The sequence below is a fragment of the Ranitomeya variabilis genome, chromosome 1 (genome assembly GCF_051348905.1).
Source record: "Ranitomeya variabilis isolate aRanVar5 chromosome 1, aRanVar5.hap1, whole genome shotgun sequence".
Taxonomy (NCBI): domain Eukaryota; kingdom Metazoa; phylum Chordata; class Amphibia; order Anura; family Dendrobatidae; genus Ranitomeya; species Ranitomeya variabilis.
This window is the reverse complement of record NC_135232.1, coordinates 710,791,383-710,804,794: the sequence shown is the minus strand read 5'-3', so window position 1 is coordinate 710,804,794 and position 13,412 is coordinate 710,791,383. Positions and strand designations below refer to the sequence as shown.

Genomic DNA, 13,412 nt, shown 5'->3' with positions numbered 1-13,412 from the left:
GACTGTTGCTAAGTGGTCCCAAGTACTTTTTTCTGATGAAAGCAAATTTTGCATGTCATTCGGAAATCAAGGTGCCAGAGTCTGGAGGAAGACTGGGGAGAAGGAAATGCCAAAATGCCTGAAGTCCAGTGTCAAGTACCCACAGTCAGTGATGGTGTGGGGTGCCATGTCAGCTGCTGGTGTTGGTCCACTGTGTTTCATCAAGGGCAGGGTCAATGCAGCTAGCTATCAGGAGATTTTGGAGCACTTCATGCTTCCATCGGCTGAAATGCTTTATGGAGATGAAAATTTCATTTTTCAGCACGACCTGGCACCTGCTCACAGTGCCAAAACCACTGGTAAATGGTTTACTGACCATGGTATTACTGTGCTCAATTGGCCTGCCAACTCTCCTGACCTGAACCCCATAGAGAATCTGTGGGATATTGTGAAGAGAAAGTTGAGAGACGCAAGACCCAACACTCTGGATGAGCTTAAGGCCGCTATTGAAGCATCCTGGGCCTCCATAACATCTCAGCAGTGTCACAGGCTGATTGCCTCCATGCCACGCCGCATTGAAGCAGTCATTTCTGCCAAAGGATTCCCGACCAAGTATTGAGTGCATAACTGAACATTATTATTTGATTGTTTTTTTGTTTGTTATTAAAAAACACTTTTATTTGATTGGACGGGTGAAATATGCTAATTTATTGAGACAGGTTTTTTGGGTTATCAGGAGTTGTATGCCAAAATCATCAGTATTAAAACAATAAAAGACCTGACAAATTTCAGTTGGTGGATAATGAATCTATAATATATGAAAGTTTAATTGTAATCATTACATTATGGTAAATAATGAAAATTAACACTATATGCTAATTTTTTGAGAAGGACCTGTACTTCACTCTTGTCAGAGTAGTGGTGCCCGAGTAGGGGTCCAGTCCGTAAATATATTCAGGGGGTTGAGCAATAGAATTGTGACCGTTTTATTTAAGCAATCAAATTGCAATATATTTGATGTTTTGGTCCCAAATTCTCGACCTTCATCAGAATGTAGCGGATTGCACTAGATGAAGTGGTTCAGGAGGAGGAGCGCAAAGGAGAAGCACCTCTGCATGTGGGGCTATGGTCCTCTGGATTCTGATGAAGGTCCTGAATTTAGGTCCGAATCGTCAAATGTATGTTGCATTTGGATTGCTTTAATAAAGCGGTCACCCTTCTCTGGAGGGGGGTGCGTTCGCTGATTTCTAATGTGCTTTTTGCCGAAGTGGAACTAGATCCAACTATATACCTGCTAAATCGTACCCCTTAAGGGATGGGGGAAAAGGGAAGTAAAACTGTTATTAGGCCATGTTCACACAGTGCGTTTTTTACCGCGGCGGTTTTGCCGCTGCGGTTCCGCAGCTGTTTTCCATGCAGGGTACAGTACACTGTACCCTATGGAAAACAGGACACACTGTGCACATGGTCCGGAAATTTAAAAAAAAAGCCGTGCTGAATAGCTCCCGGAAAAAAGAAGGAGCATGTCAATTCTTCTTCCTGAACCGCAGCGGTTCTGCACCCATAGACCTCCATTGTGAGGTCAAAATCGCAGTAAAACCCGCAGATCAAAAATATATCTGCGGGTTTTACTGCGGTTTGTTGTGCAGAACCGCTGCAGCCGGAAGTGCGGGGAAGCCGGCGGAAGTGCGGGGCCGGAAGTGTGTGGGCGGAGAGACATGGAGGCATACCGGCGCATGGGGATCGTGTCGGCCGTTTGATTGATTTGGTATGTGTGTCTGTGTGTGTGTGTGTGTGTGTATGTGTATGTGTGTGTGTATGCGTGTGTGTGTGCGTGTCCCCATGCGACGCTAGTGCCACCATTGTGCTAAGTCGCCGTATGGACTACTACTCCCATCCGGTATTAGGATGGGAGAGTTGTCCCTGTGTCCGGCGACTTAGCACAATGGTAAAGTTACACAAAACACACACAATACACATACATGACACACAGTACAGTACATACAACACATAACACAGTATATACTCACCAACAGCACACTTGTAGGCGAAGCCCTCGATCCTCCAGGAAAAAAAATCACAAAATAATAAACCAAATCCATACTCCCTGTCCGCAGAATCCATAAAACGAGTGTCCCACGCCGATCGGCTGCTCTCCGGCGATACACTGCCAGGAGCGAAGCTCCTAGCAGTGTGTCGCGTACTGTTCCGGAGTTCAATGGCTCCGGCGTCTCGGTTAACAGCAGTACAGCTGCGTTGAACTTTCCCACGCAGCACTGCCGTTAAGCGAGAGTGCCGGGGTCAATGACCGCCGGTAAACTCGCTCGCGCATGCGCAGTGACACACCGACAGGAACTATGGCTCCTGTCAGTGTGTTGCTGCATCCGTGGAGAGCAGACATATCTCTGGATGTGTCTGTTCTCCATGGAAAATCTTCGTGGGATACGTGGCACTTAAATACGTGGCACTTAAATACGTGACACGTGTCACTTATACGTGATACGTGTCACTTAAATACATGATACGTGTCACTTAAATACGTGGCACGTGGCACTTAAATACGTGGCACTGAAATACGTGATACGTGGCACGTGGCACTTAAATACGTGGCACGTGGCACTGAAATATGTGGCACGTGGCACTTAAATACGTGGCACGTGGCACTGAAATACGTGGCACGTGGCACTGAAATACGTGGCACGTGGCACTTAAATATGTGGCACGTGGCACTGAAATACGTGGCACGTGGCACTGAAATACGTGGCACGTGGCACTTAAATATGTGGCACGTGGCACTTAAATACGTGGCACGTGGCACTGAGATACGTGGCATGTGGCACTTAAATACGTGGCACGTGGCACTGAAATACGTGGCACGTGGCACTGAAATACGTGGCACTTAAATATGTGGCACGTGGCACTTAAATATGTGGCACGTGGCACTGAAATACGTGGCACGTGGCACTGAAATACGTGGCACTTAGGCTATGTTCACATTTGCGTTGTGCGCCGCAGCGTCGGCGCCGCAACACACAACGCAAAGTAAAACGCAGCAAAACGCATGCACAACGCTGCGTTTTGCGCCGCATGCGTCCTTTTTTTGATTGATTTTGGACGCAGCAAAAATGCAACTTGCTGCGTCCTCTGCGCCCGAATGCGTGCGCTGCAGTGACGCATGCGGCGCAAAACGCGGAGCGCTGTCATTCAAAACACGTCCACTCATTTTGGTGTTTAGTCCCAAAATGGAGGATGGAAGAAGAAAAGGGTTGGCCAAGGAAATGACATCATTTCTTTTTTTTTTTTCCCCCACTGCAGTTAAAGCTTTATTTGTGTCAAACACAGACAATTTGCAGAGAAAACTGCATACAAAACGCACAAAAAACCGCACCAAAAACCGCACCAAAAAACGCACCAAAAACGCACCAAAAACGCACCAAAAAACGCACCAAAAAACGCACCTGCGTTTTCTGCAGAGACCTGCAGATTCAGTCAGGAAAAAAAAAGGATGGAAATCCTGAACGTGTGAACATAGCCTTACACCTACTTAGGCTGGTTTCACACTTGCGTTGGGCAGAGCTGCGGAGGGCTGCGTAGTTCCTCCGTTAAGCCCCTCCCACTGCTGCACCTCTTCCATTCAGCTCCGCCTACGTCGGCAAGCATCCTGCGAACCTATCTTTAACATTGGGTGCGCAGGCCATGCGAATGTATGCGGATGCCTCCGCATGCGTCGTTTTTACGCTGCAAAGAACTGCTTCGAATGCAACATGTTGCATTTTGTTGTGGTCGGCGCAGCGTCAAAAAGACACATGCGGAGGCATCCGCATACATCCACGTGGCCTGCGTACCCAATGTTAAAGATAGGTACGCAGGACGCTTGCCGATGTAGGCGGAGCTGAATGGAAGAGGTGCGGCAGTGGGCGGGGCTTAACTGAGGAACTACGCAGCCCTCCGCAGCTCTGCCCAATGCAAGTGTGAAACCAGCCTTACTGTGGCAATATGTCTGATCGCCCTTAATTGGAGGCAGGTTTCTCCGCCACATTTCCTCCATCTACTTTACAGAATTAACGATATCAGACAGATGGAATATATGACCGTCCGTGATCCTAAATGCAAGGGTAGAGTACTTTGATTCGGTCTGGGCTCCTTGGGACTACTTCTGGGTGCAGAGACCGGAATAGATCAGTATTCGAGCCTTGACCTCCCCTCCCCCTGGTTCTTGCTCTCTCCCCTTCCCTTCCCAATGGCGTGTGTCTTGTCTATTTGTCTGTACATATTAAGGTAACATTCTTGATATATTGTTTTAAGTCTATCCGGTGTGTTGGAAGAGCTATAGATTCTCACCCATCTTTTCTGTTTTGGATTGTAAAGGATGCTTTTGGCTTTTCTTTGTCAATAACTGATGTATCATTAATAAAAATCTACAGTTAAAAAACAAAAACAAACGGTCACCCTTCTGCAATGCGCAGATGCCGGAGCTGCCTTCACATTGCATGCACTCTTCTGCCATTTTTCATTGGAGCGCTGGCTATAAATTCTGTGTGTGGTCCATATTCTGGCCTGAAGGAGCCATTAGATTGATCATTACTACTTTTGTTAATTTACAGAATTGTGAACAGTTTGAGAATATTTTCATGGAGTTAGACAGACCGTTTAAACTAAAAAAAAAATAAAATAAAAATGCTGGGTAAATGGTTTCCTAGAAATAATGTGCGATGGGATGTTTGGTTGTCAACGCATTCCTGGTGCTGAAGAAAAAAATGTTGGCGCCGCTGTATAAGCAATAAAAATATAATTTTCTATCTCAATATAGCATGCAGCAGGGGTTCATAGAAGTCAGTATAAAGCAGATGTGGAGCCCGCTGTGATCAGGTGAACACTCCATCTCCAGAGGACTTGGGGCTTTTTAACAATGAGGAGCAGATACACAGGTGGTGCCCGGTGTGGGATGTGAATGCTGATCAGCGTCTCCTCACGGCGTGATACGCTCAATTTGGGTTCCAGGGGTTTATAGATCATGTTTTTTTCTTCTTGGAGATGCGCTACGTGCCTGGTACAGCTGCTTCTTACAATATGGTTAATGAGGTCTTCCCTCCCTGTCCTCGGAGTGCAGATCACGCTGTACTATGGCAGCGCTTGCCGTCACCAGAAGGTTCATAAGATGCCGGCAGTTTCCCTAATGATGCACTCGGGTCTTAATAACCTTAATACTCCTGAAGTAAATTGCATTGTGACAGGTGTTATTTAATATCTCCATGTTTTGCTTCGTGAATCATTTCCCGGTGATTAATAACTCCTACATTCATCTACATTCTCGCTCATTAGTGTTTTTAGCTTCTGGAAGATGGAGAGATGAGGAAATGTCCCAATAGTTGGAGATCTGTAGGGTATGGACACAGAGTAAGGTTTGCTGTGTGTTCTCTGTGTATTCTGGGGGGAGTCTGTGTATGCCGGGTCTTGCCGGGTGTCCTCTGTGTATGCCGGGTCTTGCCGGGTGTCCTCTGTGTATGCCGGGTCTTGCCGGGTGTCCTCTGTGTATGCCGGGTGTCCTCTGTGTATGCCGGGTGTCCTCTGTGTATGCCGGGTGTCCTCTGTGTATGCCGGGTGTCCACTGTGTATGCCGGGTGTCCACTGTGTATGCCGGGTGTCCTCTGTGTATGCCGGGTGTCCTCTGTGTATGCCGGGTGTCCTCTGTGTATGCCGGGTGTCCTCTGTGTATGCCGGGTGTCCTCTGTGTATGCCGGGTGTCCTCTGTGTATGCCGGGTGTCCTCTGTGTATGTCGGGTGTCCTCTGTGTATGCCGGGTCTTGCCGGGTGTCCTCTGTGTATGCCGGGTGTCCTCTGTGTATGCCGGGTGTCCTCTGTGTATGCCGGGTGTCCTCTGTGTATGCCGGGTGTCCTCTGTGTATGCCGGGTGTCCTCTTTGTATGCCGGGTGTCCTCTGTGTATGTCGGGTGTCCTCTGTGTATGCCGGGTCTTGCCGGGTGTCCTCTGTGTATGCCGGGTGTCCTCTGTGTATGTCGGGTGTCCTCTGTGTATGCCGGGTCTTGCCGGGTGTCCTCTGTGTATGCCGGGTGTCCTCTGTGTATGCCGGGTGTCCTCTGTGTATGCCGGGTGTCCTCTGTGTATGCCGGCTCTTGCGGGGTGTCCTCTGTGTATGCCGGGTTTTGCCGGGTGTCCTCTGTGTATGCCGGGTGTCCTCTGTGTATGCCGGGTGTCCTCTGTGTATGCCGGTTCTTGCGGGGTGTCCTCTGTGTATGCGGGTGTCCTCTGTGTATGCCGGGTTTTGCGGGGTGTCCTCTGTGTATGCCGGGTGTCCTCTGTGTATGCCGGGTGTCCTCTGTGTATGCCGGGTGTCCTCTGTGTATGCCGGGTGTCCTCTGTGTATGCCGGGTGTCCTCTGTGTATGCCGGGTGTCCTCTGTGTATGCCGGCTCTTGCGGGGTGTCCTCTGTGTATGCCGGTGTCCTCTGTGTATGCCGGGTTTTGCCGGGTGTCCTCTGTGCATGCCGGGTGTCCTCTGTGTATGCCGGGTGTCCTCTGTGTATGCCGGGTGTCCTCTGTGTATGCCGGCTCTTGCGGGGTGTCCTCTGTGTATGCCGGTGTCCTCTGTGTATGCCGGGTTTTGCCGGGTGTCCTCTGTGTATGCCGGGTGTCCTCTGTGTATGCCGGGTGTCCTCTGTGTATGCCGGGTGTCCTCTGTGTATGCCGGGTGTCCTCTGTGTATGCCGGCTCTTGCCGGGTGTCCTCTGTGTATGCCGGTGTCCTCTGTGTATGCCGGGTTTTGCCGGGTGTCCTCTGTGTATGCCGGGTGTCCTCTGTGTATGCCGGGTGTCCTCTGTGTATGCCGGGTGTCCTCTGTGTATGCCGGCTCTTGCGGGGTGTCCTCTGTGTATGCCGGTGTCCTCTGTGTATGCCGGGTTTTGCCGGGTGTCCTCTGTGTATGCCGGGTGTCCTCTGTGTATGCCGGGTTTTGCCGGGTGTCCTCTGTGTATGCCGGGTGTCCTCTGTGTATGCCGGGTGTCCTCTGTGTATGCCGGCTCTTGCCGGGTGTCCTCTGTGTATGCCGGTGTCCTCTGTGTATGCCGGGTTTTGCCGGGTGTCCTCTGTGTATGCCGGGTGTCCTCTGTGTATGCCGGGTGTCCTCTGTGTATGCCGGGTGTCCTCTGTGTATGCCGGGTGTCCTCTGTGTATGCCGGCTCTTGCCGGGTGTCCTCTGTGTATGCCGGTGTCCTCTGTGTATGCCGGGTTTTGCCGGGTGTCCTCTGTGTATGCCGGGTGTCCTCTGTGTATGCCGGCTCTTGCGGGGTGTCCTCGGTATACGCCGGGGCTTGTAGGGTGTACTTGATTAAAGTACAATGATGGTTTTGAAGTCTAGAACACTGTGGTTTTAAAATTCAATAGTCTTTATTGTAAACTATTAAAATATAGAAGGTACAGAATACTATTTGTTGCTTTTCGAGTCAGTTTGACTTCATTGTTAATCGTATCAACACGAAGTGCATCAGCAATTATTATTCTGTACCTGCTACATTTTAATGGTTTACAATAAAGACTAATGAATTTTAAACCACCGTGTGCAGAACTTCAAAGCATTATTGGACTTTATCATGTACGTCTAGATGCTCACCAGCTTTGCCTGTGCATCTGCACCTATTACCTGCAGCCTGGATCACATGCACATCAAGCAGGGGGTGGGGCGTTCTCCGTGTACCCCAGGCCTTGTGGTGGGGGGTTCCCCGTGTACGCTGAGCCTTGTGGTGGGGTGTTCCCCGTGTACGCTGTGCCTTGTGGTGGGGCGTTCGCCATGTACGCCGGGCCTTGTGGTGGTGTGGTGGGGCCTTCCCCTTGTACACCGGGCCTTGTGGTGGGGTGTTTCCCATGTACGCTGGGCCTTGTGGTGGGGTGTTTTCCATGTACGCTGGGCCTTGTGGAGGGGCGTTCACCGTGTACGCCGGGCCTTGTGGAGAGGCGTTTCCAGTGTATGCCGGGCCTTGTGGTTGGGTGTTTCCCGTGTACACCAGGCCTTGTGGAGGGGCATTCTCAGTGTACGCTGGGCCTTGTAGTTGGGCGTTACCGGTGACCTGTCCAAGGAAGAACAACCAATGAAGTGGCTATAGGGCCATTGCCCACCTCTGACTCTCTATAAGTGAGGGTAGTAAAATCTAGCTCGTCTGACCCAATACCACAATTCCACCCCAAGTTTCTGAAAAAAAGTTCCTTCTGTGGATCGTGGTCAGTGGCTACACATCTTCATACAAAGCTCATCCATTGGGCATGTGATCTTTAGTACTGGACCATGGAGTAATGGGAGAAGGCGAACTGGCCTAATAAGTCATGCTTTGCATCACATGGACGACCAGGCACATTTGCGTGACTTACCTGGGAAGTCATAGTACCCGGATGTGCCGTGGGAAGAATAAAGCCATTTGAGGCCGTGTGGTGGAGCAATGTTCTGCAGGGAACCTGGAGTCCTGGTATCATGTAGATGTGACACAGGACATGTACCCACTACATGGCCGTGGGATTTCCTAATAGCAGGGCCTCTTCCAGGACCAGGAATGGTCAGAGAAGCATTTCCGAGATGAAAGTGATGGACTTATCCACATCAGTTGGTCAATGCTTCCACACACATTACACCATTGGCTGAGCCTGTCGATATCAGCTGGTTCTGCTGACATTAGTCTAAGGTGTATGGGGGGATGAAGGGGCTTTAGGGTATTATCCCAGATACTACAGGACACCTGCAGATTCCTCGTGGAGTCTGGGCCTCGATGGGTCAGCGTAATATATTATGCAAGTGATGAATTCCTCCCACACCTACATAAGCTGAACGTTTGTGTCTCGCTTGGAGCCCTTTGAAGTAAAACCACTTGTAAATCTCTTTGTTGTAGTGACAAGGAAAGCTCTTTGTCCTGGTGCACACCTCGCACCGGCCACAATGCTGGCTGCACTCCAGAATGTATACTTCAGAAGCTTGCGGGTGCTCTGCCTCCGCCGTCTGCTCCCCACTCATCGAGACCGGGTGGGTTTCGTGCAGGTCTGTTCTTCCCCAGCCATGAGTATCCGAGAATCCACCATATAATGGGCTCGTAACCCATGAGCGAGCTCTCACGAGGCCCGTGCCCCCCCCGATCATCACCTAATTGTATCATTCATCAAGAATGCATGGAGATAACTCTCCCTAGGTTACTACATCTCTGACACCAGTGGAAACTTTCTATAGCGCTGTTCTGAACTCCCCAAAATCCGCCATTGGGTCATCCACCACTTGTTTTCTACTTTTGCCATTATTGCAGCTCTATCAGATTTTGTGCTATTAAATTGGCATTTAAGGGGTTTATCGTGCAAACAAATTTGAAGACTAGAGATGAGTGACGGTTTAAAATTGGTTTTGGCCAAATTCAGCCATTCGATTCGGCCCAAATAAAATCTCTTATCAAAAGTATTTTTTTTATGCACTGAGGTCTCTCCAGACCCCAAAGTGTAATAACCGGAGGAGAGGGGTTACACAATAAACCCCTCACCCTGACCTGACTTCATACAGCACTGCAGCCCCCTGGTCCTAGGCCCAGTGGCACATGGGGGTTGGCACAAGTCATTGATGACCCAAGTGGGGGATTCAGGTGAGGGTCCCTCCAAAAGAATCAAGTGAAACGCCAACCTCCTGGATTTCTGCAAATCAAATCTTAATAATTTCAGATTTGCCCAGAATAAAATATTGTTTGAAAATTCGTAACAAAAATCAAAAGCTCCCTATTAAAAGATGAAAAAATGATCCATATAGAATTAAATGTTTATTTTTTTCAAATATATGAAGACCAAATATTGTACTCCTCTTTCACCATGGGGTTAATGTCACGGACATATATCTATGATGTACGGCCATTTTTTACTTTCTCCCCGCAGCTACACCACTCTTAAAGTAACCTTAGCCACTGAATTATTGCTCCTCTCACCTGCGATGGATGGAGCGTAAGCATGCGACTCACAAGTGAATAGTTATCCAGTTCCCCCGTGGGGATCCAGTCGCTGACTACATAATGAATGCGGTGGCGACCCGCTGTTTAATATTAATAGTTCGGCCAGCCTTATTTAATCAGCCAGACCGGCCGCGTGTTCATTATATCGTCCTGCACCCGTGGGGAAGATGCAAAGTAATAACCGGCTGAGCGCGGAGACGCTTGTTCCGGCCGTCAGCGCAACTTAATTGCTTCGCAGTTTTATTTAAGAAATTTACAATTCTGGTGGAGGGAGATTTATAGGAGACAGGTGATTAGTGACAAGTCAGGGTAGAAAGGAACATGGCTGCCGGCAGACGAGGTCAAGGGCTTCTTTTTATAGGCATGCAATCACTAGATGGGTCTTGTAGATATAAATTGTCTATTAATGTAGGGCTTAGGTCTAGTGAAGGCGGCAATTTCAGTGGGACTGGACACCGGCTTATGTTTTTTCCAGTGTGGGAAAGAAGGATCGGACATGTTGATTTCAGCATGCCCAATCCTTTCTTCTCATGGCCGATAAGCTGCCTTCAGATGTCTGGCGGCTTATTGTTCTTTCCCCATTAAAAATACCTGTATGCTGGGCCGAGTATGGCGGAATAGCTGCTTTGTACTGAAAGTGTATGGAAAGGTTTGTGTCACTGTGTTGTGGCTGTATTTTCTCATCCAAGTCTCTGGCACAAACCTAATTTTGTGACCCAAACTGACACTGCCTTGATAGAGATGAGAAAATCCACTTTCCTGGACATACGCTGACGCTGCGGCCATGTTTGCATCCTAGTGATGTCCGATCAATGTCCTTATATTCCTTGTATATTAATTGTTGCAATATTGCTTGTCAATTCCTTACTCCTTTTTTTTCTACCTCTGTTTACTGTCAATGAATGGAAACCTCCCGGTTCACACACAGTCCTAATCAATGGCGCCGGGTGTGCGGATTACTAGCAGGGAGAGTTTTGTTTCATTGTAACGGACCCTGCATCTTTTGTCACTAGGACATGGTGAGCGTTTCTATTCACTGACTGCCAGCAGAGATCTTGGAAATGGTGAAAAGCTGAAATGCAGGTCAAATCTGGCTTAAAACGTTTCCTTACAGCAATGGCCGTGTCGGATCACTTTGTAGCAGCGCATCTCGTCATGATGTTGCTGGGGTATGATCGTCTGCATTGTCCCCCGCAGGGATCGCCTTTCTTAAATCATCTGCTCTTATAATCCTTTGTTTGTCAGACACTATGAGAGCGCAGCCCTGGGAAGAAATAAATTAACTATGTCCAGGCAACAATCCATTGCTGCAACTCAACCACGGAGAATCCGTGACCTAATCCGCATGTGCACGCCGCTGATTCTTGGGCTTTAACCTCTCCGCATTAAAAAGGAGTGAAATCTGCTGTAAAAATCCACAACAGAATTCACTGCTGGTCCTGTAAACCAAGCAGAAGCGGATTAACAGGTGAAATCCGCAACATTCCCATCGGAGGTGTCAACAGCCGGGGTGATGGACTGTCAATTGTGTGTTACCCAGCCGTGTAGCAGACCCCTAAGGGGATCCACAATCGGGGGGATAACTAAGCACAACGTAGTGCCCACTGAAATCGCTGGCTGTCCATGGAATTGTATTTGCTCCAACTAATCAGCTTGTCCCATGTTTCCAACATTCCCAGTTCTTGATGAGAACAAAAGTCCGGTGTATGAAGCAGATGGCAGAGCGCAGGGAATAGCCGGGATATTAGACAACATGAGTTACAGATGCTCCTACAGGGTCCTGAGCTGCGAGGTGTAGCCCCCTGACCATCTGGAGGATCGCCTCCATGAGCGTGCACAATGGAGCCTTCCTTTCTTTTTCAGACCATGGCGTGTTAATAGGTGTGACCCTCTCCGCCCCACCATCCAGCTGCTGCACAAAGCAAAATCTCCATGAGACCCCCGCCTTTTACATTCTTGGAATCCTCCATCATTATTATTATTATTATTATTATTGCATAGTTTTGACCTATGGTGACCCCCTTGGTCAAGTAGAAGACCTAAAGTCAAGACTGCTCCAGTTTAGACGCTGGCATTTTAGGTAGAACTACAGACTCTGAGCTTGCGGGGGTTAATGTTGGGGGTTTCTGCTAATCTGACATCTGTATTTGTGTCTTTTTAATTTTCTCAAATGCTCCGCATGTGATTCCTTATCTCATTTAATCTTTCTTCCGTTTCAGCTTTGGAGAAGTGAAGAGGGTGAAGAGTATGAAGCGGAAGGTAAGTAAGGGGTTAACGGTGTTTACAAACATACAGACTAAAATGTTGCAACTCGCAGAAAAGAGGACAATTGGAAGAGTCATCCTAGCACATCATCGATGTAAGGACGGAAGCTGGGGGACAACATAAAGATTCAGATTCATTGTCCCAGTAGAGGACAACCCCTTTAAGGCACAAGCTCTGCCATTTGCACACCTGTCTTTTAGGTTTCTATTTATTTTAAAGGGGTTGTCTCAACATACTAAATGGTTAAACTTGCAGAGTGACTGTAAAATCCAGCATCTTTTACAATTTGCCTCTTATTAAAAATCCACTTTGTTCTTAAGAACTTTGTAATTTGATAGTTTACTGCTCTCGGCCTAGGTTACCGACTTCCTCTATAGTCTATCAGTGGGGGCCATTCACTTAGGCAAGGAGCGGTACCCTCCAAGCTCTTTGCTTCAGATTGCCTACAGAGGAGCTTATGGAAAATCGTCCGTGTTTCATCTAAAAACCTTTTTTTTTTTTTCGAATTTTCATTCGTGTCCGTTTTTTACATCTGTGTGAGATTCATTTTCATACAACTACATTAAATCATCAGTGTCTCAGTGTCCTGAGTTTATAATAGAAATCTATCCGTAAATATCGGTTGGTGGGATCTTATTTTTCTTTTTTTTTTGTTCTCCTTGGCCCTATAGAATTGAATGGGCGAGCCTGGGATGACCGCAGTGCATGCTGCGATTGTTGTGTAAGCACTGTCCTACGGCTGTGCAGAGCGCACTGTTGGCCTCCCGATCTGGCCAGCCCCATTCCCCCTATGCTCGTCTGATTCCACAGAGGCCAAGCGCTTTTGCTTCCATCTTGGCAGATCGGACAGTTTGCTGCCAGTCCAAACTGTCAATCATCAGCAGCGCACGCCACCCGGGAATCTGTATGTTGCGATAACTCCTTTTGAAGGAGACATAAGTGACACTTCCTATTGACTTTTCTGACCCCTGCTAAGCAGGAAGGAGCAGGGGCTTTCTCTAGGCTGCGCCATGACGGATTATTGCGAATGGACAGAGCTGGAGACAGTGGAGGCAAAGTGCTCCAGCTCTTTCCAGCTTCATTGTAGGGATCCGGGATCAGTCGTGAATGGAACCCTTCTGGTTCACCCTCCTCCCTATCATGGCCAACCCAACACCAGGTGCACGGATCAATAATGGGGAGCGCTCCG

General features: G+C 48.5%; 1 protein-coding gene across 6 annotated transcripts in view; it reads left to right on the top strand.

Annotated features, from left to right (window-relative positions):
- Positions 1-13,412, top strand: part of NIN (ninein) — a 112,334-nt gene that overhangs the window by 60,127 nt on the left and 38,795 nt on the right. For all 6 annotated transcript variants that reach the window (XR_013216485.1, XR_013216487.1, XM_077267373.1 and 3 more), the window contains exon 5: positions 12,178-12,217. Coding sequence is in view for 4 of the 6 variants with exons in the window: in XM_077267373.1 (XP_077123488.1) it covers positions 12,178-12,217 (40 nt within the window). In the remaining 2 variants the exon portion in view is untranslated. The remainder of the gene's footprint in view (positions 1-12,177; positions 12,218-13,412) is intronic.